The sequence below is a fragment of the Canis lupus genome, chromosome 13 (genome assembly GCF_048164855.1).
Source record: "Canis lupus baileyi chromosome 13, mCanLup2.hap1, whole genome shotgun sequence".
NCBI lineage: Eukaryota > Metazoa > Chordata > Mammalia > Carnivora > Canidae > Canis > Canis lupus.
This window is the reverse complement of record NC_132850.1, coordinates 40,829,694-40,844,038: the sequence shown is the minus strand read 5'-3', so window position 1 is coordinate 40,844,038 and position 14,345 is coordinate 40,829,694. Positions and strand designations below refer to the sequence as shown.

Sequence of the window (14,345 nt, the reverse complement as noted above, 5' to 3'; positions counted from 1 at the left end):
GTTTGAAATTTCCAGTCAGATGCAGATCAGCTTTGTTCAGCTGACACTTCAAGTGTGAATCAAAATTCATCCAAACATTAGCAAAATTTCATAAGCCCTGCTGATCACAGGGGGGCGGGGAGAGGGGAGAAAGCTCTTGATTTAATCTAGTGCTGAGCAAACGGTGGGCATTGTCACTGTGCTATGCTTATGCTCTTACAATTATTACTTTTAAAAACGTATTGAAATTTCTCTCGTGGATGCCATAAATGTCGACAATAAAGCCTTCATTATTAAGGTTAAAATATTTCTAATAGAAACAGATATGAGACCAATGAAATCAGAATGTTTAACTATGGTCTTTGTTTTGTTTTTAAGCTTTTAAGCATTTTCTCAGGTGTGTGTAGGTGTATGTGTGTGTGTGTGTAAGCATCACAAGCATCACTGACAGATCTCCTGGGAAGCCAGAAGCAAGAGAGCTGCCAGGATCTTTACACATAATATTAAGTTAACTCTACAAAGACCTTGTGGAACAGATATTACCCTTTGTTTGCAGCTTGGAGGCTCAGAGAAGCAACATCTATAAGCTGAGGATTGGCTGGCTGGATGTCCACAGCTCCTGCTTCGATTCTAGTGTGCACTCTCTACCGTAAAGGCAGCAGAATTGAACACAATCTTTCTCAGACTCCCTTGCAACTAAGACTATGGAGATGATGTAAGCTATGTCGGACAGATGCCCTTGCAAGACTGTCGTCTCTGCTGGCAAGCAGGATTGTGGAATTGTGTGGGGGCAACATCTTGGCTTCCAGTTGCTAGCTTCGAGGGCGTTGAAAGGCAAAACATAGGGCATTTATCACGTATGTGTACAGATTTTCCCGGCAAGCCGTAGCTCTGGAAGAGGCAGCTTCCAGATGCCTAGATGGCAGCTATGGTGGTCTTTCTGGAGCCAACATTTCCGAGTTAGCTTCCCATTTCCCCATTTCCATGACCGTAGCAACTTCTCTGACAGGCCAGTTTCGCAGTGTGACACTGAGCATCCTCTCGGAGACCTGGCACAGAACCTGCTCCTCTGCCTTTCCAACTTCTCCCATATTAATTCCTACTGCTTGAAATTTTGGTTTCTGTTTTATTTCACTGAACTCTGACTGATATTATTAAGGACCATGCTTATTCAGCCAAGGCTTATGGTCTAGATTCAATGCATGCCTGTGAAACTCCCAAGTCCACACACTTCCTTTGATAGAAAGCTATGGAATAAGATTCATTTTGTATCTGGTGAGCACAGATACTGAAGGGGTGTGGAGTCAGGGACCAAGGTGGCCGAGCTGTTAGGCCTTCCTGGTGTGGGGTACTCTGGTCCTTTCCTTTGTACTGTACCCTGTGCTGTAACCTCCTCCCTAGTCACAAAGCCAGGATAGTATTCATCTGTTTCCTCAAAAGAATATATACAATGGACAAAGGAGCTTGTTATTGGCTTTTTGTCACCAAAGCCTAAGCCTCAAGATCTCAGAGACTAAATTTCCCCTGAGTTGGGAAAGGTAGGACAATAAAGAGGAAGTGAAGAGAGCCAAGACATGTGAAGTGCATGAGAAGGCCCTGAGCTCCGTCCCTCTCACCTTTGTGCCGGGACTGATCCTAGGATGTGTGTGTTGAAAGATGATAAAAACCCCACGTCATTCGGGAATCCTAGAACAGAAAAATCCTTGTGCACCTTCCTGGAGACAGCCTGGAGAGGCACCTGGTGTTGCCCAGGCTCAGGGCAGCACAGGAGCAGGAGTGAGTAAAATAATCCCGAATTGAAGAAAAAATATGGTTTCCACTAGGGCTTGAAATTGAATTCAATCCAGTTATACAAAATGAGTTTACATTTCTGGTATCCATGCTGAGTGCTATAGTCTCTTACTACACAGTTTCCAGCTAGTTCTCACACTCACCCTCCAGTCATTGGACTAGAAAATCAGTCATCAAACTATAGCTATAGGCCTATGGGCCAAATTCAGCCTACTGCCTGGTTGGGGGTTTTTTGTTTTGTTTTTAAATTTCCTTGCCTATTTTTGTAGGTTAAATAAAACCACAGCTATGCCTCTTCTTCTTCTTTTTTTTTTTTTTTAAGGATTTTATTTATTTATTCATGAGAGACACAGAGAGAGAGGCAGAGACACAGGCAGAGGGAGAAGCAGGCTCCATGCAGGAAGCCCGACATGGGACTCAATCCCAGGTCTCCAGGATCAAGCCCTGGGCTGAAGGTGGTGCTAAACCGCTGAGCCACCCAGGCCGCCTGCCTCTTCTTTAGGTGGGTGTGTTTGCAGAGTTGAGTAATTGCAACAGAGACGACTATGGTGCAAAGCCTAAAATATTTACTCTCTTTTTACAGAAAAAACAAAAAAACAAAAAACCAAAAAAACCAAAACACACACACACAGACACACACACACACACACACACACACACAAAACATTGCCAACCCGATGTAGGACACAGGCCCTTCCTGACTCCATCTCATCTCTTCCCCACCCTCTGGTCCTTTTGCTCCCACCCTGGGGGCAAAGTCCCAAATCAGAATCAACCAAAGAGTTCTGCCTTTTTCTGCTCTTAAAAACTCTATCCAGATCCAGCTTTTCCTTCCTAACCTGCCCCACCCCCCCAACCCACGTCCAAGGATGGGGTTGTCTCTTGACCACGTTTCTGGATCCTTGTGTCCTATGACCCTGTGCTTTCCTGGTACCCTCCCATCTCTGGCTTCCTTCTATATCCTTTAGGGGCTATTCTTCCCCTGCCTGCTGTTAAAGTCAGTGCTTTCTGGGGTTGTCCTCGGCACACTGGTTTCACCCCAGTCACCCTGGATGCCCCAGATTCTTCTCAGGAGGACCAGGTTTCACCAAGTATCCACCTATAAGGAGGTGAACTGGCCTACATTATGGACTTTAGGGGCTTATTCCTTGATCGAAACAATACAACACTTCGGCCGTTGATTTAGTCAATAGAATAGTAGTCTTGAGCAAATAGCTCCAAGAGTAGAATGATCACTCAGTAGGCAAGGATTAAAAGACATGGTAGCCTAGTGGTTGACACCAGACGCTCTAGAGTTAGATCCATAAGCTATAGATTCGAAGCTTCCCTGCTCTAATCCATGGAAGCCTTGAGTAAGTTTACCAACCACCTGTGCTACACTTTCTTCATCTATACAGTGGAAATGAAGTATTAGAACTAACAAGTTTACCATTTAGGTGTAATAAATACCTTGCATAATAAAGTCTTATTCTCCTTGATCTCAGTTTTAAAAGAGATGAGTTCAACAGTTTCTCTTTCTTTTAAAAAATAACAGGGTGCCTGGGTGCCTCATATGGTTGGGTACCCAATTCTTGATTTCAGCTCAGGTTGTGATCTCGGGGTTGGGGGATTGAGCCCCATGTCAGGCTCTGTGCTGGGCATGGCACTTACTTAGGTTCTTTCTCTCTCTCTCCCTCTCTCTCTGCCCTTCCGTTGAGCTCGCTCTCTCTCTCTCTCTCTCTCTCTCGAAAACAAAACCAAAAAACAACCCCCACCCCGCCACCACCACAATCCATATATTTCTTTTAACCATGTGTGGGGTTGTAAACAGGAAATAGTTCACTTATATTCATTTATGCATAAGCTAAATGCACTAAAAGACTTTTCCTGAAGATGTATAACAGCTCAGAGTGGAGGAAGAGAAAATGGGAAGTTACCTGGGAAAAGGGAAGAATCCAGTCTAAAGGATTTCAACAACCAATAGAGTAAAACCTCAAGGAGAAAATGGCCAACTAGAGATGCTTACCTTTGCACCCCTCACAGGTCAGTGCATTATAATGGTATCCAGATGCTCTATCTCCACAAACAACACATAATTCATCTCCTTTTATTCTCCCTGCTGATGCACCCATTCGGGCCTTTTTTGTTACAGGGATCTCTGCTACCTCAATCTCTCCCTGGTAGACAGTCTCAGCTGGCATCCGCCTGAGTTCATATATCCCAGAAGAATACCACTCCTCAGGATGCTGGGGGTAGAAACCCAGGTTGGAATAATAGGATGATGACGAAATCTGTGGTTGAACTTGCGGAAATTGAACATTGTTGTATTGGGAGTATGGTTCCACATCTAGATTCTGTCCCCGAGGTCCTGCTGCTTGTTCTGTTAGGACACCTGAGCAAGAGTAACAAAATTAGAATTAATGTCTAAGACCAAAATTTAACTATATTAAAAAAAAACACTGTGAAAGGATTTAATGAATACAGATTCAGAAAACTATCTGCAACATAAAAGACAGATCAAAGACTCATTGTTAATAGGTAAAGAGCACTGGCAAACCAATAAGAAAAATTCAACAACCCCATGGAAAAAAGGATAAAGGATATGAATGGACAGTTTTTAGAAATACAAAGTGTTTTATAAATGTACAAAAACTGAATTTAAACTAATCAACAACTATCAACAACTAAATTTAAAATTAAACTGCAATATAAAATATAACCATATTCATCCTCAAATGAGTAAAGATTAAAATTGCTTGATAAGTGTAGCCGGGGTGGCTCAGCGGTTTAGCACCTGCCTTCAGCCCAGGGCATGATCCTGGAAACCCAGGATTGAGTCTCACATCGGGCTCCCTGCATGGAGCCTGCTTCTCCCTCTGCCTGTGTCTCTGCCTCTCTCTCTGTGTCTCTCATGAAGAAATGAATAAAATCTTTTTAAAAATAATAAAATAGTGATAATAATTATTATTCCTACTGCTATTATTACGAAATGAGTCTTTTATCTATAAAACCTATAGGTATTGGAAAACTATAAGGTTCTGAAAATGCTTCTATTTCCAAGAGACACAAACCATGGCTGTTTCAGAAATAGAAATATTTAAATCATGCAAAATACTAAAAAATTTAATAAACATAAATAAGATATAGGAGAGTACACAAATGTGTCTGATTCTTCAAGCACAGTCAGGCAACCCCAGACTGACATTCCAAGTCCACCTCTAATGAACAGTGGACTTCAGGCACATGACTGAAACTACTGATGAACCTGTTTTTCAAGGCAGCCAGCTTGGGATGAAAATATCTATAGTGAGGGATATGCTGAGGATTGAACGAGGTAATACAGATTCACAGTCCCTCATCTAAAACCCTTGGGGTCACATGTGCTTTGGGATTCAGAATTGTGTGTTTTAGGAGAGCATACAGTGCTGTTTCTCCCAGCATGGCCCAGGACAGAGCTCTGAATACAATGCAGCAGCCTTTCCCACGATGAGAGGTCCAGATATTCATACTAAGTAGAATAAATAAAGGTCATCAGTATCCTCAAATCCATTCAGGTCAGCTTTTGCCGCCAGAGAAATTTGTGTCAAACTTTGGATAAAACATTCAGGTTTTAGAGCTTTTGGAATTTAGAATTGTCAGTTAGGGACTGTGGATCTATGTATCTACACACACAGATACTACACGCATAGATACTACTACTCTTTGCAGTGCCCCAGACCTGGTGGTGGTTTGGGTTGGTATTATTGCTACTACTACTATCAGGAAAGTCTCAGAGATGCCATCTTAGCACCAGGCACTTGACTAGTTTCAACTTTTTCACAAATTCCTATGAGATGGGTAACATGGTCATCCTCACTTACAAATGGGTAGCCTGAGGCACAGAGAATTTAGGCAACTTTCCTCTTACCTACCTAAATAGCTGAGATGTGACAGTCGGACATCAAAGCCACGTGCTGAACCACTCCTCTAGGACAATTTCAGATGTGTGATACCTTAAAGCATGATGATGAATGGTTTTCTCTTCCTCCCCCTGTACTTCCATGCCTCTGCTTGCAGGTAAGCCGCAACCAGGTGTACAAGACTCTCCGTGATCCTACCTTTTCTTTTCCGGCCATTTCTCATGTTTGACTTCTCTAAACCTTGAATGTGCATTGCTGCCTCCAGACATAGGACCTCCCTTCCCTGTCCCCAGCTGCTTCCTGAGCTAGAACCTTCTGCAGCACAGCCATTCATTCACAGAACTTCATCTCACTCTTCTCCACTTACCTATCTCCAAATATCCTTTTTGAGTATAGCTTCTCTTAGGAAGTTTTCCCTGACTTTAGGACTTTAGGTCCCTGGGCATCATGAATCTAGTTACATGGTACTTACCTACCCTGCCTGGGCTTCCCTTGTTCACCTGGAAAGAAAAGACATCATGCTGGGTGCTCTTATAGTTGTTCTTTGTATCTGAAATCTCCATAAGTATAAGACTAATTGTCTATGGGATGAGAATTCCAGGCTCTTCCACAAGGGTGAAGTGGAATATATGCCTATCAAAAGTTTGTTGAAAAGAATGCTTTCTGCCTTGATTCAGAAAAAGATTGTTGAACCACAAAGTATACACCATCTGGGCAAAAATTAACCTCCTATCTTTCATGCCTGACTTCTCCATATAAAACCAGTGTTGAGTCGGTATATCTGACAGACAAAAAGTTCTGCAACAGTCCTTTGTCTTATAAACACAAAATGGAAGAATATGAAAATATGATATTATTACAGCAAAAAGAAGAGATAAAACATAAGTAAAATCCTGATCTATTTCATAACCAAATATGACTAAAATTTGTGGAGTGAATAGGCTTGAAAAGAATGGAAAAGCATTAAAAACATTTGTTTTACTTACTCTTCTTGCTAGATTTTTAGCCTCCCTGTCAATGACCTGTTCCCACACCCAGCCCCAGAATCTCTCTGCCTACAGATCCAGCAAAGTGAAGCAACTTGCCTGAGGCCAAACAATTAATGACAGAATCTGGAGTTTTACAAAATCCAGGGAAATGTGTAATTTTTTTCTCCTCAAGTGACAATTCCAAGACCTCAAAGCATTGTTTCAATAAAACTAGACTTCCTGTTATCAATAAGACACAAGGCAGTCCCAACTGCAGTCAGATCATGGTCACAAGAGCGTGTCGGTCTTTGGAATTATTTCAATCAAAATGGAAAGCTTTCACAAAGACATTGATATTACGTGAAGACAATAAAACATGGTAAGAATATGAGAACAGCACATGTTATTAAATGATGCTTCTATCCTCAAAGCACATCTACCTCTAGTATTTCAGTGTCCCTGCCAAATCTCCACAGTATGGGGCAACTTATAATAATAATTTTTTAAAAACCCAGCATGGTCAACACCACCCAAAACAGAGGATCAGAACAACTTCCATCATGAACTGACTGTGAGACTTTGAACAACTGCCTAACATGTTTCTGTTTTAATTTCTTCTCTAAAAATGGGAACTATTAACAGCCCAGGCTTGCTACCTTCTAAGGTAGTTGTGAGTATAAAATAGTTGAGAAGTTCTCTCTTCTTGAGAAGTTGAATGCCATAATAAGGCATGTTTGTTTCTTAAAGAACCTCGCAAGATCCTGATTTTAATAGTTAACTGATAGTTAATGCGTAATTATTGAGACTTAGTCTGTTTTGATAACCTAAGTTACCGGATGCTTCTTTCATTTATGAATATATAGTGAACACTTGCTCTTTACCAGACACTGTGGTAGACTCTGAGGATTCGATAGTGAACAGGACAGATAGAATAGAGATACAAAAGGCCCCGGTCCTTATGCACATACATGCGTGCGTGTGTGTCCATGTGCGTGCTTGCGCCTGTAGAGATGTCAAGGGCTGGGACAAAAACAAGCAAACAAATAACAGAACCTTTTGATAGAGCATCAGATGTGGAAGGGGCGGAGGTAAGTCAACTTTATTTATTTTTTTATTTTTGGTAAGTCAACTTTAAAGTATGCTTTCTAAAAACGGTAAATTTGGGCACCTGGGTGGCTCAGTCGGTTAAGCATGTACCTACGGCTCAGATCATGATCCCAGGGTCCTGGAATCGAGCCCCACATGAGGGTCCCCATGCAGCAAGGAGTCTGCTTCTCCCTTTGCCTCTCCATGCATTCTGTCTCTTGCAAATAAATAAAATCTTTCTAAAAAAATTAAAAGGTAAGTTTATTTCTACTTTAATACAATTTAAAGCCAATATATACATATATTGGCATATATATATATATATATATATATATATATATATATATATATATAAATTTCGATTTATCAGTGCTTTTCTGGAACCAGTCTATCAAGGATAAGGGAATTTAAATTCCCTTATTATAGGGAATGCTCCCTGAGAGTTTAGGAAGAGCTTTTTTTTTTAAGATTTATTTATTTATTTTAGAGAGAGTGTGTGAGCATGTGTGAGTGGAGGAGGAGCACAGGAAGAGAGGGGGATGAGAGAGAGAGAGAGAGAGAGAGTCTCAAGCTGACTCCCAGCTGAGTGCAAAGCCCAACACAGGGCTCAGTCATATGGTCCTAATATCGTGACCTGAGCAGAAACCAAGAGTCGGACTTTTAACCAATGAGCCATCCAAGCACCCATTGGAAGAGCTTTTAAAAGGGAACACAGGGGATCCCTGGGTGGCTCAGCGGTTTTGCGCCTGCCTTTGGCCCAGGGCGCGATCCTGGAGTCCCGGGATCGAGTCCCGTGCCGGGCTCCGGCATGGAGCCTGCTTCTCCCTCTCCTCTGCCTGTGTCTCTGCCTCTCTCTCTCTCTGTGTCTATCATAAATAAATAAAAATAAAAAAATAAATTTAAAAAAAATAAAAGAGAACACATGAACGGACACCTGGGGAGTCTGAAACCTGCAAAGGAAAGCAAAATGCTTCTCAGTGGAGAGTCTCTAGCATGCAATAGTTTCTGTAAAAGGGTGCCAGCTAAGGGAACTTCCCGAGGTGATGGAAATGTTCTATGTAGCCAATATGGTAGCCACGAACCATGTAAGAACATCTGATATGTGGCTAGTGATCTTGAGAAACTGAGTCTTAAGTTTTATGCAATTTTAAATAATTAAAATTAAAAACTATGCAGCCACATGTGGCTAGTGACTACCATACTAGAGAGTACAGCTCCAAGGAGTCTGTGATCAGAATCCCTGTGTACCCAGATAGGAGAACCAGGTTCAGGTAGTAATGAAGGCACTTTCTCATGATCTCACAGTTTGTTTCCAATGAGCCTGGTAATGGTTCACATTATATCCAATTTTTTTTTAACCCCTGGCACAATGCTGACCATAGTAAATGTTTCATGAATGGAAAAACTGCCTTCTCTGCCTTCCTTTATTTCCCAATCCATGGTTACTTAACTAGTTGATATAGCTTCATTTATAAGCTACTTGCCATTCCTGGCCTTTGTGATGTTGGTGACTTTCTCTGGCTTGCCAGTGGATCACCTCCTTTGTGAGGCCTTGGTTAATCTCCCCAAGGATTAATCTTACCTACTCTCTGTCCACACTTCCACTGTAGCACACTGAAGCATGTACAATCATTTGATTTGTTTACAGGCTTGCTTTCCACGCTAACCTTGAAGTAGTACAACTGGTTACAAGGACCCTACTGCATAGACAAATCTAGATTCAATTCCCCTGCAACTTGCTAGATGCACAAACTTGGCAAAGACATTAAGCTTCTCTTCCTTCCTCTATAATGTGGAATAATATAGTACCTGGGTGAGAGGTCATACTACAGATAAGCTAAGACAGAGAATGTAAACTGCATAGTGCTGAACCCAGCATAAACATTCAATACAATTTCTTTAATACTGTTGTGGTTAGTCTGTGAACTTTTGGGGGAATATATTAGATTCTATCTCCCCCCCACTTTTTTTTCATTCTTGGCACTGTACACGAAGCCTGACACAGTGTGCTTAATAAATGTCTGTGAAATGCAAATAGTGGAAAAACTTGCTTCTCCCACCTTCCAACTAATTTCCTAAATACAGTGTTAGTCACTTTCAAACATTATATTTAAATAATAAAACAGTATGCTACTAAATCTATGACCAAAAATATGTTCAAGCTTTTTTGCAATGGGTTTGCCACCAGAACACAGGTGTCATGAAAACCACTGCTAAACCTAAACCAAAATGGGAAAGGAAAAGACTCACATCAACATCGTCGTCATTGTACACGTAGATTCGGGCAAGTCTACCACTACGGGCCATCTGATCTACAAACGTGGTGGGATCGACAAAAGAACTATTGAAAAATTTGAGAAGGAGGCTGCTGAGATGGGAAAAGGCTCCTTCAAGTATGCCTGGGTCTTGGATAAACTGAAAGCTGAATGTGAACGTGCTATCACCATTGATATCTCCCTGTGGAAATTCGAGACCAGCAAGTATTATGTGACCATCATTGATGCCCCAGGACACAGAGACTTTATCAAAAACATGATTACAGGCACATCTCAGGCTGACTGTGCTGTCCTGATTGTTGCTGCTGGTGTTGGTGAATTTGAAGCAGGTATCTCCAAGAATGGGCAGACCCGTGAGCATGCCCTTCTGGCTTACACACTGGGTGTAAAACAACTAATTGTTGGTGTTAACAAAATGGATTCCACTGAACCACCCTACAGCCAGAAGAGATACGAAGAAATCGTTAAGGAAGTCAGCACCTACATTAAGAAAATTGGCTACAACCCCGACACAGTAGCATTTGTGCCAATTTCTGGTTGGAATGGTGACAACATGCTGGAGCCAAGTGCTAACATGCCTTGGTTCAAGGGATGGAAAGTCACCCGTAAAGATGGGAATGCCAGAGGAACCACGCTGCTTGAAGCCCTGGATTGCATTCTGCCACCAACTCGTCCAGCTGATAAGCCCTTGTGTCTGCCTCTCCAAGACGTCTACAAAATTGGTGGTATTGGTACTGTACCAGTGGGTCGAGTAGAGACTGGTGTTCTTAAGCCTGGCATGGTGGTCACCTTTGCTCCAGTCAATGTTACAACTGAAGTAAAGTCTGTTGAAATGCACCATGAAGCTTTGAGTGAGGCTCTTCCTGGGGACAATGTGAGCTTCAATGTCAAGAATGTATCTGTCAAAGATGTTCATCATGGCAACGTGGCTGGTGACAGAAAAAATGACCCACCAATGGAAGCAGCTGGCATCACAGCTCAGGTGATTATCCTGAACCATCCAGGCCAAATCAGTGCTGGATATGCACCTGTGCTGGATTGTCACACAGCTCACATTGCTTGCAAGTTTGCTGAGCTGAAGGAAAAGATAGATCGTCATTCTGGAAAGAAGCTGGAAGATGGTCCCAAGTTCTTGAAATCTGGGGATGCTGTCATTGTTGATATGGTTCCTGGCAAACCTATGTGTGTTGAGAGGTTCTCTGACTATCCTCCTCTGGGCCGTTTTGCTGTTCGTGACATGAGACAGACGGTTGCTGTGGGTGTCATCAAAGCAATGGACAAGAAGGCAGCTGGAGCTGGCAAAGTCACCAAGTCTGCCCAGAAAGCTCAGAAGGCTAAATGAATATTATCCCCAATACCTGCCACCCCAGTCTTAATCAGTGGTGGAAGAACGGTCTCAGAACTGTTTGTGTCAATTGGCCATTTAAGTTTAATAGTAAAAGACTGGTTAATGATAACAATGCATCATAAAACCTTCAGAAGGAAAGGAGAATGTTTTGTGGACCATTTGTTTTTGTTTGTTTGTGCGTGTGTGGCAGTTTTAAGTTATTAGTTTTTAAAATCAGTACTTTTGGGATCCCTGGGTGGCGCAGCGGTTTGGCGCCTGCCTTTGGCCCAGGGCGCGATCCTGGAGACCCAGGATCGAATCCCACATCGGGCTCCCGGTGCATGGAGCCTGCTTCTCCCTCTGCCTGTGTCTCTGCCTCTCTCTCTCTCTCTCTCTGTGTGACTATCATAAATAAATAAAAATTAAAAAAAATAATAATAAAATCAGTACTTTTTAATGGAAACAACTTGACCAAAAATCTGTCACAGAATTTTGAGACCCATTAAAACAAAAGTTTAATGAGAAAAAAAATATGTTCAATATTATAATTATTGTAAAAATGATTTGAGTTACCCTTTTGGCTGAAAATTTAAAAGGTAAGATTATCTTTTGAGAAAAATATTAAATATACAATATTACATTATATGGTCTTTGTTTTCATTATAATCTATGTTTTACTTCAGAAAGAAGAAATAGCCTGAGCCTAAAGCTGAACTTTTTACTCATCTGATTCCCCACAGATTTGGGAGAAATCTTCTATGACACTAGTTTGGTAAATCAGTGTTTCTCAATCTCGTTTTATTTTTTTCACCACAACACATAGCTTGATATATAGCTTATATCATGACCTCCATATACATTTAAACATCTGTAGAAGTAATTGAAACAGAATTTCCATGAAATAACACATATTCTTACTTCTTGAAGTGAACTCTGACATTTCTATTTACTCTACTCCTATTCTATTCTATTCTATTCTATTCTATTCTATTCTATTCTATTCTGTTTTTAAGGGTGATCATAAGCCATACATAGACTTTATGACCCACTGGGATCTGAGACATGCCATTTTTAAAACACTGCACTACATAATGTACTTCAAAGTGTTTTTTCAAGTGTCTACAGGCATCAATGTTAGAATTTCCTAGTGTTGAACTCAAAAAATCTTGCTAACCTTATATAATATTCAATGAAGAGTTTTAGGGAAAACATACTTAACATTTTATCTCAATGAGATCCTCACCTGTTCAAACTCTCAAAAATCACCCACCCCAACTTCTCACCCAGTCTTCTGATTCTGAGACATCTTTGACAGAGATCTGCTGCTAACATCTCGAACAAAAAGTCCCCCCACTCCCTCAACCCAGTTGCAAAAGTTCGGCCAAGAGCACCTGTGAACAGTGTCTTACCTTTAGCAGGCTTCATGCTCATCATTTCCATGACAAATTCTGATGTGTGCCTATGGCAAGGACAACTTTGATTTGGATTTTCTAACCCCTGAAACTGCATTACCATTCTTAGTTTATTCACAGCAACTGAAAATGAGACCAGGTAAGAAGCAACAGAGGCCAGAGGTTGTGTGGTTTACTGATTAACTTCATTACAGAGCAGAATATTTGTAAATGTTTATGAGAAAAGTCCTCCATGCCAAGTTGCCTAGTAAGCTGGAAACTAGTCTCTCAGCTAAACATTTTTGGGGAGCACTTTCCAGTTTTAGAATTTAACATGTAGAGTAGGCTTCTGTTCAGTGGCTCTAAAAGTGAATTTAGGGTCAAGTACCATGCTCTATGTCTTGACATTTGTTCCTATCAAAAGGCTACAGAATAATACAATTTTGTAATGGCAGAAAGCATTAAAGCCTAATGCTTAACAGCACAAGGCCAACTAATCTGGGTTTATTTCCACTGTTATTTAGTGGAATTGGGTCCACTCCTCCCCAAATTGGTATGTTGAAGTTCTAACCCCCAGATATCAGCATGTGACAGTATTTGAAGAGAGGGTTTTTATAGAGGAAATTAAGTTAAAATAAGGTCATGAGGATGGTCCCTCATCCCATAATACTGGTGTCCTTATACAAATGGAAAATGTAGACACTGAGATAGACGTACAGAGAAGACACTATGAAAAGACACAGGGAAGAGACAGTCATCCAGAAGCCAAGGAGAGGGCCAGGAATAGACCTTTCCCTCACAGTCCTCAGGAGGAATCAATCCTGCTAACAGGATTTGATTTTGGACTTCCTTGGTACTCACTAGCTCTACAGATTTGGACAAATGGACAAATTCCTGAACCATCTTCTGCCTCCATTACCTCATCTGTAAAATGGGGCTGATAACCATATAACCTCATAGAGTTAACTCATGAGCATTAAATGAGATAATTTGTATAAAATGCTTAGCACAGTGGGTGGCTACCCATCATAATTACACTGATGTTATGATTATTTGGCTTTTGACTCCAGTTGTAGGGTGACTTGCTTACTGAGTAGGAGTAATTTCTGCAGCAGAACCTGCTGACTATAGATAGCAAGCTTGTAACTGTTGGTTACTTTTTGGAAGATAAAACTTTAGAATAGGATCCAGCAGGCCCAGGGTTAAGCTCACACTTCATGCAACCAGACGCCCTGTATAACCTTAGGCCAGTCTCTCAGCTTCTGTGGGCCTCATTTGTCTACATCACAGATGGTAAAACATAGATAATAATTCCTGCCCTACTTCCTTCATAGACTTGTTGTGAAGATAAAAACACAATAAACATGAAAGCAGTTTGAAAGGCAAATGTATATAAGTGCAGTAATCATGGCCAAGACATTTCTACAGCCTTCACACATTTACAAAGTGGTTCCACATGCATGAAATCATTTGATCCTACTTGTATCCTCTGAGGAGGTATTATTTATGATGCCCTCTATCTTCTACCATATTTTATAGACTCTTACAAGGCAACTCAGTGACGCTAAGTGATTTGTCTAAAGCCATGGAGTTAGCAAGGGATTAAGTTAGGACTTTAACCCAGGTCTTCTGACTCAAACCCCGTGGTT

At 41.2% G+C, this 14,345-nt stretch overlaps 1 protein-coding gene across 8 annotated transcripts in view; it reads right to left on the bottom strand.

The window, feature by feature from the left end:
* The window catches only part of NR1H4 (nuclear receptor subfamily 1 group H member 4), a 110,986-nt gene that overhangs the window by 34,950 nt on the left and 61,691 nt on the right, over positions 1-14,345 (bottom strand). For 6 of the 8 annotated variants that reach the window (XM_072773282.1, XM_072773284.1, XM_072773281.1 and 3 more), the window contains one exon: positions 3,776-4,141. In XM_072773282.1, the coding sequence (XP_072629383.1) occupies positions 3,776-4,141 (366 nt within the window). Of the gene's footprint in view, positions 1-3,775; positions 4,142-12,714; positions 12,867-14,345 lie in introns of those variants that run through there. The other 2 variants (XM_072773276.1, XM_072773277.1) reach the window with 1 other exon arrangement.